The sequence below is a fragment of the Callithrix jacchus genome, chromosome 9 (genome assembly GCF_049354715.1).
Source record: "Callithrix jacchus isolate 240 chromosome 9, calJac240_pri, whole genome shotgun sequence".
Lineage (NCBI taxonomy): Eukaryota > Metazoa > Chordata > Mammalia > Primates > Cebidae > Callithrix > Callithrix jacchus.
The window spans coordinates 16,143,634-16,157,742 of NC_133510.1; the positions used below are offsets into that span (position 1 = coordinate 16,143,634).

General features: G+C 50.0%; 1 protein-coding gene and 1 long non-coding RNA gene across 2 annotated transcripts; one reads left to right on the top strand and one right to left on the bottom strand.

Annotated features, from left to right (window-relative positions):
• Positions 1-107: 107 nt before the first annotated feature.
• On the top strand, positions 108-7,526 carry LOC108593089 (uncharacterized). Its single transcript, XR_008473613.2, has 4 exons — positions 108-2,753; positions 5,382-5,432; positions 5,785-5,884; positions 6,623-7,526. It is a non-coding gene; the product is annotated as an uncharacterized LOC108593089 (long non-coding RNA).
• Positions 250-10,338, bottom strand: NRIP2 (nuclear receptor interacting protein 2). Its single transcript, XM_035255452.3, is given in 8 exon segments — positions 250-2,155; positions 2,487-2,539; positions 2,790-2,911; positions 3,196-3,278; positions 5,256-5,408; positions 9,381-9,605; positions 9,608-9,664; positions 9,666-10,338. Coding segments are annotated over 8 exon segments (1,251 nt in total). The 5' UTR covers positions 10,131-10,338; the 3' UTR covers positions 250-2,062.
• Positions 10,339-14,109: the final 3,771 nt, after the last annotated feature.

Genomic DNA, 14,109 nt, shown 5'->3' on the forward strand with positions numbered 1-14,109 from the left:
AACCCAGGAGGTGGAGGTTGCGGTGAGCCGAGATCATGCCATTGCACTCCAGTCTGGGTAACAACAGCAAAACTCTGTCTCAAAAAAAAAAAAAAAGAAAGAAAACCATTTCTCTCAATTATGTTGACCCTAGTCAGATGGGTCAGCCTGAGTGATGGCCCACTTTTACATTTCGTTTCTGTAAGGGACAACGGGCAGAGTTATCATTCAGGTCTTGATAGGCAGAAAGGAGGACCACAGAAGATCATCGACATAGAGAAACAAGAGTTTATTCTGGTAGAGAAGCAGCTGAGCCGAGGGCTTGCCACTGGGCCTGGGGTCTGCATTTACAGAAGCAGCAGGAGCCAGACAAGGAAAGGCACAGAACAAGACCCAGGAAAGTGGACCTTGTGGAGCAAGGCAGTGAGGGAGAGGGAAGCTTTTAGGATTTTGAGACAAGGTTCTGTGGTAGACGTGGTAAGTGAGCCCCTCTCCTTTCCTTCTGAAGACAGGGCAGGCAGCTGAGAAAGGTCAAGCCAGGTGTCAGGGGCAGCTCCTTGCATCTCGGTTCTTCTGTAACTCAGTCTACCCCAGACGCAAGACTGTTTCAGCCCCAGGGTCCCAGTTCCATGGTTCAGGTTAGCTATACCACTGTCTTTCTCCGCTCCTTCATTTTGTTTGTTTTTGGAGACAGGGTCTCTTTCACCCAGGCTGGAGTGCGGTGGAACGAACTTGGCTCACTACAACCCCCATCTCCCAGGTTCAAGCAACTCTTGTGCCTCAGCCTTCCAAGTAGCTGGGATTAGAGATGCCTACCACCACGCCTGGCTAATTTCTGTATTTTTTAGTAGACATGGGGTTTTGCCATATTACCGAGGCTGGTCTCAAACTCCTGACCTCAAATGATCTGCCCACTTCAGCCTCCCAAAGTGCTGGGATTATAGGTGTGAGCTATTGTGCCCAGCCTCTTTACCCCTAACCCATGATTTGAGAGACTCAAACCAGCCAGAAAGACTCTCAAGGGTCTGGCTTCTTAAGGTTTGGATTCTTCATAATGAATTCAAAAAGCCTCTGTCTCCTGACAGACTCCAAACTTAAAAAAAAAACTCTGTCTTTTTGCTTTGGCAAAGCCTGGCAGGGTTTTAGAAAGCCACTGATTCCAGGAAAAGGCAAGCTTAAGCTCAAGAGACCAGAGATGGGGATAGGGAGAAGGCCTAATGAGGTGGATAGTTCTGGAAATCAGAAGGAATACTGAATAGGTTAAGTCTGAGTGCTGACAACCTCACTATCCTGTCCACCTCGGAGCAGTTCTCTACAAGGCTTTTCCACACACACACCAAAAGTTCAGGGACTTGGTGGGTACGAAAAGCAGATGGAGGATAAATACTTAGCGTTAATAGCAGAAGTATGTCTAAGGTTTTGCACAGGGTAGTCAGACAATAACTGGCTTCAGGCATTTGTAGCCCCGGAAAAGTAACTAATAAAAGCTGTCAGCCTTATGAGATGGACCTTCCTGTACTAACTCCCTCCCCTTGTATTGAATTCTGTTTAATGTTTCTTCCCCCACTCAACTGTGAGCAGATGTGTACAGAATCCAAGAGGCAGACTACAGGAGGTCCGGGGACCCAGGGTGGTGAGGCATGGCAGTCTAGTTGTGGGAGATAATTTGTGGTGAGAGACTTGGTGGTGTGGGAAGATGAGTTGTGTTTGGGGTGAGATTGGGTAGTGGGCAAGGACAGCAGTCAGCAGAGACTTCGACCCAGGCCAAGCAGGCACCCTGTTTTCATTAGGTTTCCATCTGTGGTCCTGATTTGGCTTCGCTTTTCTTGGGAGGGAAATGAATCAGAATCCTGGCATCGGGGCCCCTCTAGTGAAAACTCTTCCTGGGGAATAGGATGGACAGCTGCCAAGAAGCAGAGAGGAATGTGGCCGGCTGGGGGAAATGGGACAGCAGGGGTCAGGGTGGTGATTCAAAGGGCAGACACCGTAGTCCCCAGCTACCTGGCTCCAAGAGCCCCCTTTCCCCACACACCTCTTCCCCTGAGTCAAGGTCTTTCCCTCTGGGGACTGACTGAGACAGCAGTCACTGGCCAGGTTCTTGGTACAAAGGTAGGAAGGGCAGCTCTGAGAACGGGGCTTTCAGTCGCAGCACTCTGTGCTCCAGGTCAATGCAGCACTGTGGGGTGTAGAGCAGTCATGCCAGGTCACCTCAGTCTGTCACCTGCCTCCCAGCCTTCTTTTACTCCCCCTCCCACTTCCCACAGCTTCCACCTGCCTTTTGCTCTTCTCCCATCCCCGTTTCCCTAGACTTCTGTTGGAGGGGGATGACCCGGTTCTCTTGATTTTTCCCTTGGTGGTAAGTAAGGAATCTCTAAGGAAATAAAGTGAGAATTGCCCATCTCTAAGTCACTCTCATCAGAACCAGGTCCAGGCTTCCACACTTGCACCTTCTACTACTTTTTCCCCAGTGCTTTGTTTGGATCAGGCCCCGAATGTGGGTGCCTTACCTTGAGAGAAAGCAGAGTCTGCAGGCCCAGGCAGAATTCAGGACTCTCAACATCTGCAGGAACCATTTGAAAACAAAAGAGGCTGAAGGTGCCCTGTGGTCACTGGTTCCCTCTTCTCAGCCCTTGCTCCTTCTCTGCCCACCCCATCCCCAGGTTCAAGGACGTTGACACAGAGATAAGGGATAGTCAGAACATCTCTGGGGACTCCTTTTGCCACAGGGGCTGAAAGTCTCTGCCTTTGGCCCACACTGAAGAGAAAGGTAAGAGGTGAGCACCAGGGCTGTTGCAGAAGGGGAGACTTACCCACCACCTGTGCCGAGCACACCACAGTCTCCTGCCCCACCTGTAGCTCCAGCTGCTCCACCTGGGTTGGGAGTCCAGAGGCCAGGTCCCCAGCTGAGGCTTTTAGGACTCTTTTCTCTAACCTGTGGTTGGGAAGCAAGGGTTATGGCTACCACAGCCCCCAGTGGGCTCCACCCCATTAATCAGCAGATGTCCCTCTCTGCTGTGGTTTCACCTCCAACCCCTGACCCCCCGTGGGATCTAAGTCCTTGTCTTCTCTGCCAGAATCTTCTAGCCACTCTTTTGTTAAATAACAGCTTTATTGAGATAAAATGTGCATCTATCGTCACTATCTAATTTGAGAAAATTTTCATCACCCCAAAAGGAAACCCTATCCCCCATTTGCTTGTTTGGGCCACACTCTTACCCCAGGCGACTGAGACAACCAGCAGAGATCTCATTGTGTTGGGTGCCTGTGTCCACGGCCACTCTAAGCAGCTGGTCCTGGCACTAAGAAAGAGGGATTGCGGTGGATCAGTGAGTGAGTCCCTAGGGGACTGGGTTGGGATTGGATCCTTCATTTTCCCAGCCCGTTGATGATTCCCTTTTAGAAATGAGTAGATAAAATTAACTGTCTTTAAAACTGGCTTTTATGAGACTCATACAATAGGGGCAAAACTCCCAGATAAATCAAAAAAGGAAGTGGGCCAGGTGGGGTGGCTCATGCCTGTAGTTCCAACACTTTGGAAGGCTGAGGCAAGAGGATCACTTGAAGCCAGGAGTTCAAGACCAGCCTAGGCAACATAGCAAGACCCTGTCTCTAAAAAAATGGGAAAAGAAAAAAGTAGAGTTATATGTGATGAGTTCATAAGTTTGGGGAAGATCTGCCAGAAATGGAGAAATGGTGATTTATTTGTTTAGAGGAATCCTTGGGAGTTTCGTGGCCTCCTGGTTTGAAAACTCCAGGTTAGGAATAGAGGAAGGATGAAAAGATTGGAATCCCCTGTTAGGAAACTCAGATGCAGTCACCAAGAAGTTCACCACTGGAAACACAGGAGGACAAGTTCACTTACTTTAGGAGACACACAGACGTTTTGATATACACTTGGATGTACACACGTCATTTTCTCATTCCAAGCATTCATTGAGTATCTACTATAAGATATGTTACTGGAAGGCACATTAATGAATGATGGTTTTTAGGTGTCTAAAGGAAGTAAAATATAAACTCTACTACATGGCAAAAAGTTCTAAGGTCTATAAAAGGATGTGAATGGCCTGACCCAGTGACTCACGCCTATAATCCAAGCCCTTTGGGAGACTAAGATGGAAGGATTGCTTGAGGCCAGGAGTTCTAGACCAGCTTGGCCAACGTGGTGAAACCCCCATCTCTACTAAAAATACAAAAAAAAAAAAATTCAGCCAGGCGTGGTAGCACACACTTGTAATTCAGCTACTCAGAAGGCTGAGGTGGGAGGATAGCTTGAGTCCATGAGGTTGAGGCTGCAATGAGCTGTGATCGCGCCACTGTACTCCAGCCTGGGTGACAGACAGACCCTGTCTCTAAATAAAAGGAGCCGGGTGCAGTAGGTCACATCTATAATCCCAACACTTTGGGAGGCCGAGGCAGGTGGATCATGAGGTCAAGAATTTGAGACCATCCTGGCCAACATGGTGAAACCCCATCTCTACTAATAATATAAAATTTAGCAGGGCATGGTGGCATGCACCTGTAGTCCCAGCTACTTGAGAGGCTAAGGCAGGAGAATCACTTGAACCCAGGAGGTGGAGGTTGCAGTGACCCAAGATCGTGCCACTGCACTCCAGCCTGAGCAACAGAACGAGACTCCGTCTTAAAAAATATGAAAAAGGATGTGAGTAGCATGGCATGCCTTAGAGGTTGGGAGGGAGGAAAGGCTGTTTCCTACTGGGGAAATCAGAAAAGGTTTCGAGGAGGTAACATCTGAACTGGGATTTGAAAGCTTGCAGAATGTAGACCCAGAATGGTTGGAGAGCAAGAAGAGCAATCCAGGGAGAAGCAGCACAGAACAAAGACGGTGAGCGGGAATTTATTGGGAATGTCTCAGTAGTCGCTGAGTGGTTAAATGATGATCAAAGATGATCGAGCTTCTTAAGAACTAGGACCGCAGGCTCAGTGCCTTACACATGAGCTTTTTCCAGAATTACATCCATGCACACACACCATTCATCTGTGTAGAGCACACTGAGGAGTACTTACATTTGAGTACTGTATTTTGACCAAGGAAAGGGGGTAGAGTAATGGTGGTGACAGATGGAATTGCACAGAGGGAAGATGGGTTGAGGCAAGGAGGAAAGAGGTAGAGGATTGGTCACATGGTTAGGTCCAGGCTAGGGAAAGAGGTGCCCTTTCTCCCTCCCTCCCCCTCCCATCAGGGCAGAAAGGAGAGCAGGTGAAGTGAGCGGCAGGCAGAGTTAATGAAAGTGTGTCCCTGGGAGGCCTCTCACCTTGCAGTTGACCAGAAGAGCTGGACTGTCTGTCTTGCTCGTCTTCTTCCTGCTCTCTTGGCCATGAATCGAGGCCTGCACCCAGGGAGACTCCCCCTGAAGCCGATTCGGGTTTCCCTCCACCAGGCGTCTTTGGATCACACTGTGTGGCTGCTGGCTCCATCACAAAACATGAAGGTAGGCTGTTCAGTTACCCCACTTAGATATCCCAGGCTCCCCCAACCCCACCCTAGACCTGAGCTTTACCCTAGGAGCTTACCCTAGGGTCCCAGCAGTCAGGTAACGAGCTCAGAGTAAGCCCCAGTATCAAATCATGCCATTTTTCTGGGACACCAGTAGATTACTTGGCAGTGAAGAACTGGGAAGAGGAGAATGGTCTCTTAAGTTGAACTGACTTTTGGCCAAAGGGACAGTTCAGGAACTAGTATGCTTAGGGGAAATTTGTCTCAAATTCACATTTTTTTTAACCAGGAGTTTTTTGTTTTTTGTTTTTCCTTCCCTTCTGATCTTATCCTTCAATGGGCTGCAGATCCCAGGGTTGGTGGTGTGATGAAAAGAAGTAAGAAATTGAAGAACTAGGCCGGGCGCAGTGGCTCACGCCTGCAATCCCAGTACTTTGGGAGGCCGAGGTGGGTGGATCACTTGAGGTCAGGAGTTCGAGACCAGCCTGGCCAACATGGTGAAACCCCTTTTCTACTAAAAATACAGAAATTAGCTGGGCATGGTGGTGCGTGCCTGTAGTCCACACTACTTGGGAGGCTGAAGTGAGATGATCACTTGAACCTGGAAGGCAGAGGTTGCCGTGAGCCAAGATCACACCACTACACTCCAGTCTGGGTGACAGAGCAAGACTCTGTCTCAAAAAAAAAAAAAAAAAAAATTCTTAAGAACTGATGCTGGGAGTCATCTTTGACCTGTCCCTCATCTGCAACTACTCCTGTTCCATCTAATCACTTCCCAAATTCTGCAAGTTTTGTCTTTTGTCTAGAATCAATCTGTTGACCTGTCCCTCATCTGCAACTACTCCTGTTCCATCTAATCACTTCCCAAATTCTGCAAGTTTTGCCTTTTGTCTAGAATCAATCTGCCCCTCCTTTCTTTCTCTCTTCTTTCTTTTCTTTTGTCTTCTTTTCTTTCAAGGCGGGATCTTGCTGTGCTGCCCAGAGTGGGCTCTAATTCCTTGGCTCAAGGCATTCTCCAGCCTCAGCCTCCTGAGCAGCTGGGACCACAGGTGTATACTACACCACCTGGCTCCCATCCTTCCTTTCTGTTACTGCCTGCATTCCAGACTCGCCACAGCTCTCTTGGATGCCTGGAACACCTTCCTAAGTTCATAAGAATCTGCCTCCAGTTCTGTTGCCTTTCAGATACATCTGCTCGGAGCTTCAGACTGGAAGCAAGCTAAAAACCATGCTACTCTAAACTGCGGTCTTCGGATCAGCAGCTTGAACATGATTTCGAAGTTTCTTTGAAATGTGAACTCTCATACCTACTGAATCAGATGTTTCACTGTGACAAGATCCCCAGGTGATTCATGTGCAGGTTAAAGTTTGAGAAGCACCGAAGTAAAACATAAAACCAACCATGTACTCCTTTTTTTTTTTTTGAGATGGGGTCTTGCTTTGTCACCCAGGCTGGAGTACAGTGGCACAATCTCAGCTGACTGCAACCTCTGCCTCCTGGGTTCAAGCAATTCTCCTGCCTCAGCCTCCCGAGTAACTAGGATTACAGGCGCCTGCCACCACACCCAGCTAATTTTTGTATTTTTAGTAGAGACAGGGTTTCACCATGTTGGTCAGACTGGTCTTGAACTCCTGATCTCAGGTGATCCACCCGCCTCAGCCTCCCAAAGTTTTGGGTTACAGGTGTGAGCCATCGCACCTGGCATACTCCCTTGTTTAAAATGCATCAAAGACCTCCTCTACCGCCCTCCTCCCCCCCGCCCCACAACCCTACCCTGCATTGCTTACATGCTAGAGCCCAAGCTTTTGAAGGGGAGGCACAGCCCAGAGTTTGTATCTTAGGGATTCCGCGTACATCCTATAATTACTGCAGGGGGTACCTCCTCCAGGATACCCTGTCTGAGTCTTCATGCTCCTCTCTTCATATACCCCAGGCTGGGGTCCCTTGTCTCAGCTCCCTTTGCCATGCTTACAAATGTTATGTATGGATCTTACTCTCCCATTAGCCTGGAGAGTCCTTGAGTATCTCACTCATCTCCCAGGGCATGGCTCAGCATCTAGTAGGCACTCAATAAATGGTTACTGCAGACTGATTCTTCCCCTAGGCTCTACGCACCCCTCCACCTGCCCTCTCTCCTTGGGAGCCTGGGATTGTTTTTCTTCCCTTAGATTAATGAGGCCCTTGGGGTTGCTCCTGGCAGCAAAACACAGCAGGAGACCCAGCGCTGGGAAAAGTGCAGCGAGTTCTGGGCCTGGCTGGAGAGACTGGCTCTGCATTTCCCATCTTCCACCTTCCCACGATGGACACAGGCTTCAGACCTCTCCCACTGTTGTGCAGTTGGCTCCACAGCCATCCCAGGGAGGGAGACAATAGGGTCTCCCCTACCTGTTGTGCCTTCCCTCCCAAAGCCACAGGCGTAACTGCTAGATATCAGCTGGGGAGATCCTAGGCAGAGGGCAGAGGTGAAAAGCCCAGGGGTTTCTCATCAGAAGGCAGGACCTGCCACGCTGGGATGGCAATGTCTATAGAGCACATTCTCCTGGGCCAAACAGATGTAGGTTGTTCCTCAGTAGGTTCTAGCCATTGAGAGCCAAAGAACTCGCTTCCCAGCTCCATCCCTGTTTTTCAGCTGTGCTTGCTGCCACTGCAAGGAGGAATCAGCCCCTGGCAGTTCCCTGAATTGAAGTCTCAGTGCAATGTTTTTTCCTCATTGGGAGCTAGGGAGTGGCCAGGCCTCTGGGCTGGGGTCCTGCTGGGGGCAACCCAGGCTGAGAGGAGTCTGGAAAGGTAGAGCTAGGTCAGGAAACGTAATGAGGCCTTGCATTGGCCTTCTTGGCCTTCAGGTTCCTGGGGAGAAGCAGCTGATGGAGTGCAGGCCTACAGACATGCCTCCAACATCTCAGGCAGGCCTGGTTGAGTACCTCTTCTCAGACCAGGAGAGGGGTCGGAACCAACTGCTCTGAAGCCTTTCTACAAAGGACTTCCTCTCTTCCATGGGTCAGAGGCCAGGTGTATTTATCAGACTAAATGCGATAGTAGCTGGGGGAATAGTAACAGCATTGAGGTAATGCCTGCTATTAGGCACCGTTCTAAGCACTTTATATATATTAGCTCTAACAACTCTCCCAACAGTCCTATGAGGGAGATACTATTAATTTTATTCTCACTTAACAGATGTAGAAACTGAGGCACAGAGACGTAAAGTCAATTGCCCAAGGTAGTAAGTGGCAGAGCCAGGATCTGATCCCAAGCCAAGTGGCTCCGCAGCCCCGCTGGTCAGCGCTGCCTCTCAGAGGGGAATGCCTGAATCTGCAATTGTCACCCGCCCACTCACCTGCTCAGTTACTCCCCTGCCCCACTCTGAGGCCAAAGCTGCTGCAGACAGATGGGAGGAGAGGAGCCTGGGAGGTCCATTCCACTTAGGAGTGGGGGAGCAGCGCTTGAGGCGGCCAGGGGCCTGGCAAGAGCCATGCAAAACCCTGATGCCCTGGGAAGGATGGAGGACCCTCCCCCCCGCCCCGCCAATGCTTTGATTCTGAAGAAAAAGGGCAAATGAATGGACAGACCTGGTAGAGGAAATCTGTGGTTCGGGAGGAGCAGGAAGTCACAACCCTAAACTGGCCAGTCCTCCAGGTCCCCCCCGGTTTTCAGTGAACACTCTGGAGGGTTCCTGTGTTCCCCTAAGTCCCCACTCCCAGACAGCCTAGCTCCTCACCACCCTCAAGTTGGGGAAGCCGAGCAATGAGAGTAGGACCCCTCAGAGTCACTGAACCATGAGAACGTTCCCAGTGAAGAGCCTTGAGTTGGCAGGATGACCTCTCCCCGTCACGGCAAGGGAGGGAGACCTGAACGCTGAGGGTCTGCGCTTTATGTCCTGCCACTCCCGCTCAGGATCTGGAAGGAAAGGGCCAGGGGACGCTGGTGGGGGAGGGGATGCCTCACCAAGTCCTTGGAGGTGCCCAGCCTCTTCAGGGAGTCCAGTGGGAGCAGGTCGGCTGAGTCCTTGTGCAGGAACTGAGTGGCCTGTTTGAGTCGGCGCTGCTGGCTCAGGTGGGCTCGGTCCCGAAACTGTGCCTCCTGCCCCCTGGTCCTGGCTTCTCCCTCATCTCTCCTGGCCTCCTGCTTGGTGCTCATGGCCCCTGCCGGAGGAGCGGGCCTGGGGCTGCTCAGGGGGGAGCCTCACCCGAGTCCTCTCTGCTTCTTCCTGCCTGCCTCTGTCCAGAGCCAGCAGCTCTCCTCCCAACAGGAGGGTCTCCAAGGGAGGGAAAGGGGGGAGAAATAACGTGCAGGAGCGTCCGCGTCAGTCTTTAATTTCCCGAGATTGCTGTAGAGGGAGTGAGACTCCGGCTGGAAAAACCCAGTCCTAGAAGAGAGGGAGGGTTGGCAGGGCCCACAGCTGGCAGGCTTGGCCACGTCCCTAATGCTGGGGTCCTGGTCAGAGCAGGCGGTGGATGGGGCGCGCGCGCGCGCGCGTGTGTGTGTGTGTGTGTGTGTGTGAGAGACAGTGCTGTAAACTGTCAGGGTGCCAGTGCCAGGTGGTTTGCAAGGAACTGCCTGTCGCTGTGTGTGGGGGCGGCAGCCGGAGTGTACCTCCCTACGTGTGTGGCCCCAGTCCTCTGCATCCCTCCCAGGCTCCCCAGGGCTGCCCAGCTGTTTCTTCTGCCTGACCTCTCTGTAACCCAGGGCTGGCATGCAGGCCAGTAACTGGATTCCGATCAGAGAGAGGCAGCGTGAGAGTGTCCTTCCCTCCTTTCATCCCCCTAGGTTTACCTTGCAGGGTCTCTTCCTCCTGCCTAACAGATGTCAGAGTCTAGCAAATTTTCTCTGGATTCTGGGTTCCAGGGGATGGCGGGAACAGCTCTGAAACATCCCATGAGTAGAAATTGTCCGCCGGTATCTCAGTCTCCTTTATATGACTCTCCTCAAGTCCTGGCTCTTTAAAAAATGTTATATTTTGACCTGGCATAGTGACTCATGCCTGTAATCCCAGCACTTTGGGAGGCCAAAGCCGGTGGATCACGAGGTCAGGAGATTGAGACCATCCTGGCCAACATGGTGAAACCCTGTCTCTACTAAAAAATACAAAAGTTTGCTGGGCGTGGTGGTGCACGCTTGTAGTCCCAGCTACTTGGGAGGCTGAAGGTGGGAGAATTGCTTGAACCCGGGAGGCGGAGGTTGCAGTGAGCCGAGATCACGCCACTGCACTCCAGCCTGGTGCCTGGCAATAGAGCGAGACTCTGTCTCAAAAAAAAAAGTTATATTTCAAACATACAGAAGTTATAAAGAGTAAGATAACCAGTACTCTTTACTCATCACCAGTTTAAAAAATCAGCTGTTGAAGCTCTCTGTGCACTTGCACTTCTGCCTGCTGCGATTGGTGTTTCCCATGCTCATACTTCCTTATATTCTTTATGCAAATACTTACATATGCATTCTAAGCAATATATCATTGGTTTTGCCCTACTCATTGTCTTTATTCTTCTGCAGTCTGCTTTTTCCCCCCACTCCCGCCACCCCTCTGTAATCTGCTCTTTTTTGCTCAGTATTTGTTAGTGAGGTTCATCCGTGCTATATGCCTAACTCTTTCATTGACTTTACCTGCTGTGTAGCATAGTATTCCACTATATGCTTGTATCACATTGAGGAAATGTAAGTTACTTTTCATTTTTAGGCCTAACAAACAATGCTGCTATGAATTTTTTTGCACACATCTCCTGGGGCACCTATGTAGGCATTTCTCTAGAGTATACACACCTAAGAGTGGAATTGCTGGGACACCCCCATATACAGCTTTGCCTTTTTGGCATATTGCCAGAGTGTTTGTACCAGTGCACTCTCAGACAACTTCCATGGGGGCTCCTAAGTTTCCACAACCTCTCCAGCACTTGCTATCAGACTTTTTCTAGCCCTGGCTTATCAGCAGAATTTTCTCTCCAGCCTTTCCTCTTCACCATCAGAGAAATGCATTGGCCAAGCACCTGTTTCCCTGTATTGGACACTCACAGGATGATTACCCATCCTGAGCCCTGAGCCCTATGGGTGCAGTCTGACCCAGACAGTTCCAAGGCATAGGCACATTTGGACAAACCAGATGTTCACTGAGCTTCTAGGAACCAAGCCTCTGAGATAATTTCACAACCACTGCAATTATATGAAGAAATATTTTATTCTAATCCCCATTTCAAGGTAAGAAAAGTAAGCGTTATGGGTTGAATTATTTCCTTCACCCCCCCTGCAAATGTATGTTAACACCCTAACCCCTAGTACCTCAGAATTCGACCTCATTTGGAGATAGGATCTTTACAGATACAGTGAAGTTAGGAGGAGGACATTGGGATGAGCCTAATCCTATGTGACTGTGTTCTTTTTTTTTTTTTTTGAGACAGAGTTTCACTCTTGTTACCCAGGCTGGAGTGCAATGGCGCGATCTCTGCTCACCACAACCTCCACCTCCTGGGTTCAGGCAATTCTCCTGCCTCAGCCTCCTGAGTAGCTGGGATTACAGGCACGCGCCACCATGCCCAGCTAAATTTTTTTTTGTATTTTTAGTAGAGATGGGATTTCACCATGTTGACCAGGATGGTCTCGATCTCTTGACCTCGTGATCCACCTGCCTCAACCTCCCAAAGTGTTGGGATTACAGGCGTGAGCCACCATGCCTGGCCCTGTGTTCTTATTAAAACGAGGAAGTTGGCTGGGCAGGGTGGCTCACGTCTGTAATCCCAGCACTTTGGAAGGCCGAGATGGGCGGAGATCAAGACCATCCTAGCTAACACAGTGAAGCCCCATCCCTAATAAAACTACAAAAAATTAACCGAGAGTGGTGGCACATGCCTGTGGTCCCAGCTTCTCAGGAGGCTGAGGCAAGAGAATCGCTTGGACCTGGGAGGTGGAGGTTGCAGTAAGCTGAGATTGCACCACTGCACTCCAGCCTGGGTGACAGAGCAAGACTTCGTCTCCAAAAAAAAAAAAAAAAACAATGGCTGGGGGTGGTGGCTCATGCTTATAATCCCAGCACTTTGGGAGGCCAAGGCAGATGGATCACCTGAGGTGAGGAGTTCAGGACCAGACTGACCAAAATGGTGAAACCCTGTCTCTACTAAAAACACAAAAAAATTAGCTGGGCATGGTAGCACATGTCTGTAATCCCAGCTACTCGGGAGGCTGAAGCAGGAGAATGGCTTGAAACCAGGAAGGGAAGGTTGTAGTGAGCCGAGATGGGTCTATTGCCCTCCAGCCTGGGCAACAAGAGTGGAAATCTGTCTCAAAAACAAAACAAAAAATTTAAAAATTAGCCAGGTGTGGTGGCATGTACCTATAGACTCAGCTACTGAGGAGGCTGAGGTGGGAGGATCACTTGAGCCCAGGAATTTGAGACTGCAGTGAGCTACGATGGCACCACTGCAATCCAACCTGGGTGACAGAGTGACACTGTTTCTAAAAGAAAAAAGTTCTTAGAAAATATGCCCAAGATTCAGTTATCATATGGCAGAGCAGGTCGTCAAACCCTTGTGTTCTATCTCCCAAGTTCTGTTCAGTTGACACTGTGCCTAAGGAGAATAGTGACAGAGACGATAGACATGGAAAGAAAACCAAACTAACAGGTTGTCATTGCTCAGGGTTCGCCCCACCCAGAGCCCGGCTTTGTTTCGACTTAGCTTTAGCGGAACTTTCCAGCTCCCTCCCATGTCGTGACATACCATACGGTGATTGCTTGGGATAGAGGTCAAAGAGGATCCTCTTGACTTATTTTGCTGAGTTCCTATAGTTGTTTCAACAGGATTAACTGTATAATGTGTAACTGAGAGATTATCGAGTGACACACAGCGTGATGCTGGGCAGGCCTCAAGCTGAAAAGCATCTCCTCCAACTCGCTTTATTCTTGAATGAACCAAAGCAGTTCATTCCTTTGATTTGAAAATTCTAGGGCCGGGCGCAGTGGCTCACGCCTGCAATCCCAGCACTTTGGGAGGCTGAGGTGGGTGGATCACGAGGTCAAGAGATCGAGACCATCCTGGTCAACATGGTGAAACCACATCTCTACTAAAAATACGAAAAAATTAGCTGGGCGCGGTGGCGCGTGCCTGTAATCCCAGCTACTCAGGAGGCTGAGGCAGGAGAATTGCCTGAACCCAGGAGGCTGAGGTTGCAGTGAGCCGAGATTGCGCCATTGCACTCCAGCCTTGGTAACGAGCGAAACTCCGTCTCAAAAAAAAAGAAAGAAAAATTCTTTAGCATCTTCAAGAGTCCTTTACTAATGCCTCCTTTGGGGGAGTCATGCTAAATTATCAACTCACAAGGATGAGATGGCTCTAGGGAGCCAGGCTGCCGACATGGATGGGTCCCAGGCTCTTAGGTGAGCTCAGGTCTGTACAGTGCAACCCAGGGAAAAATAAATGTGCCTGGGGCAGAGAATGGAGACTTTGAGGTTTGGAGTTTGAAGAGGGTTGGGAGACATCAGCTTCTCTTTTCCAGTTGGTCTGATAAGGCCTTTGTTGCCTGGTCCCGGGAACCACTTGTGCTCAGAAAATGCCATTCTCTGGAATGTAGCTGTGGAGTAGGAAGAGAGTTGGCCCCTATGTTCTGTGACCCAAGCAAGTACTGTCTCACTACTATCTTGGGGCAGACTCAGCAGTAAGGAGAATCTCTCTTGCCTTTTTGTGTTTCTTGT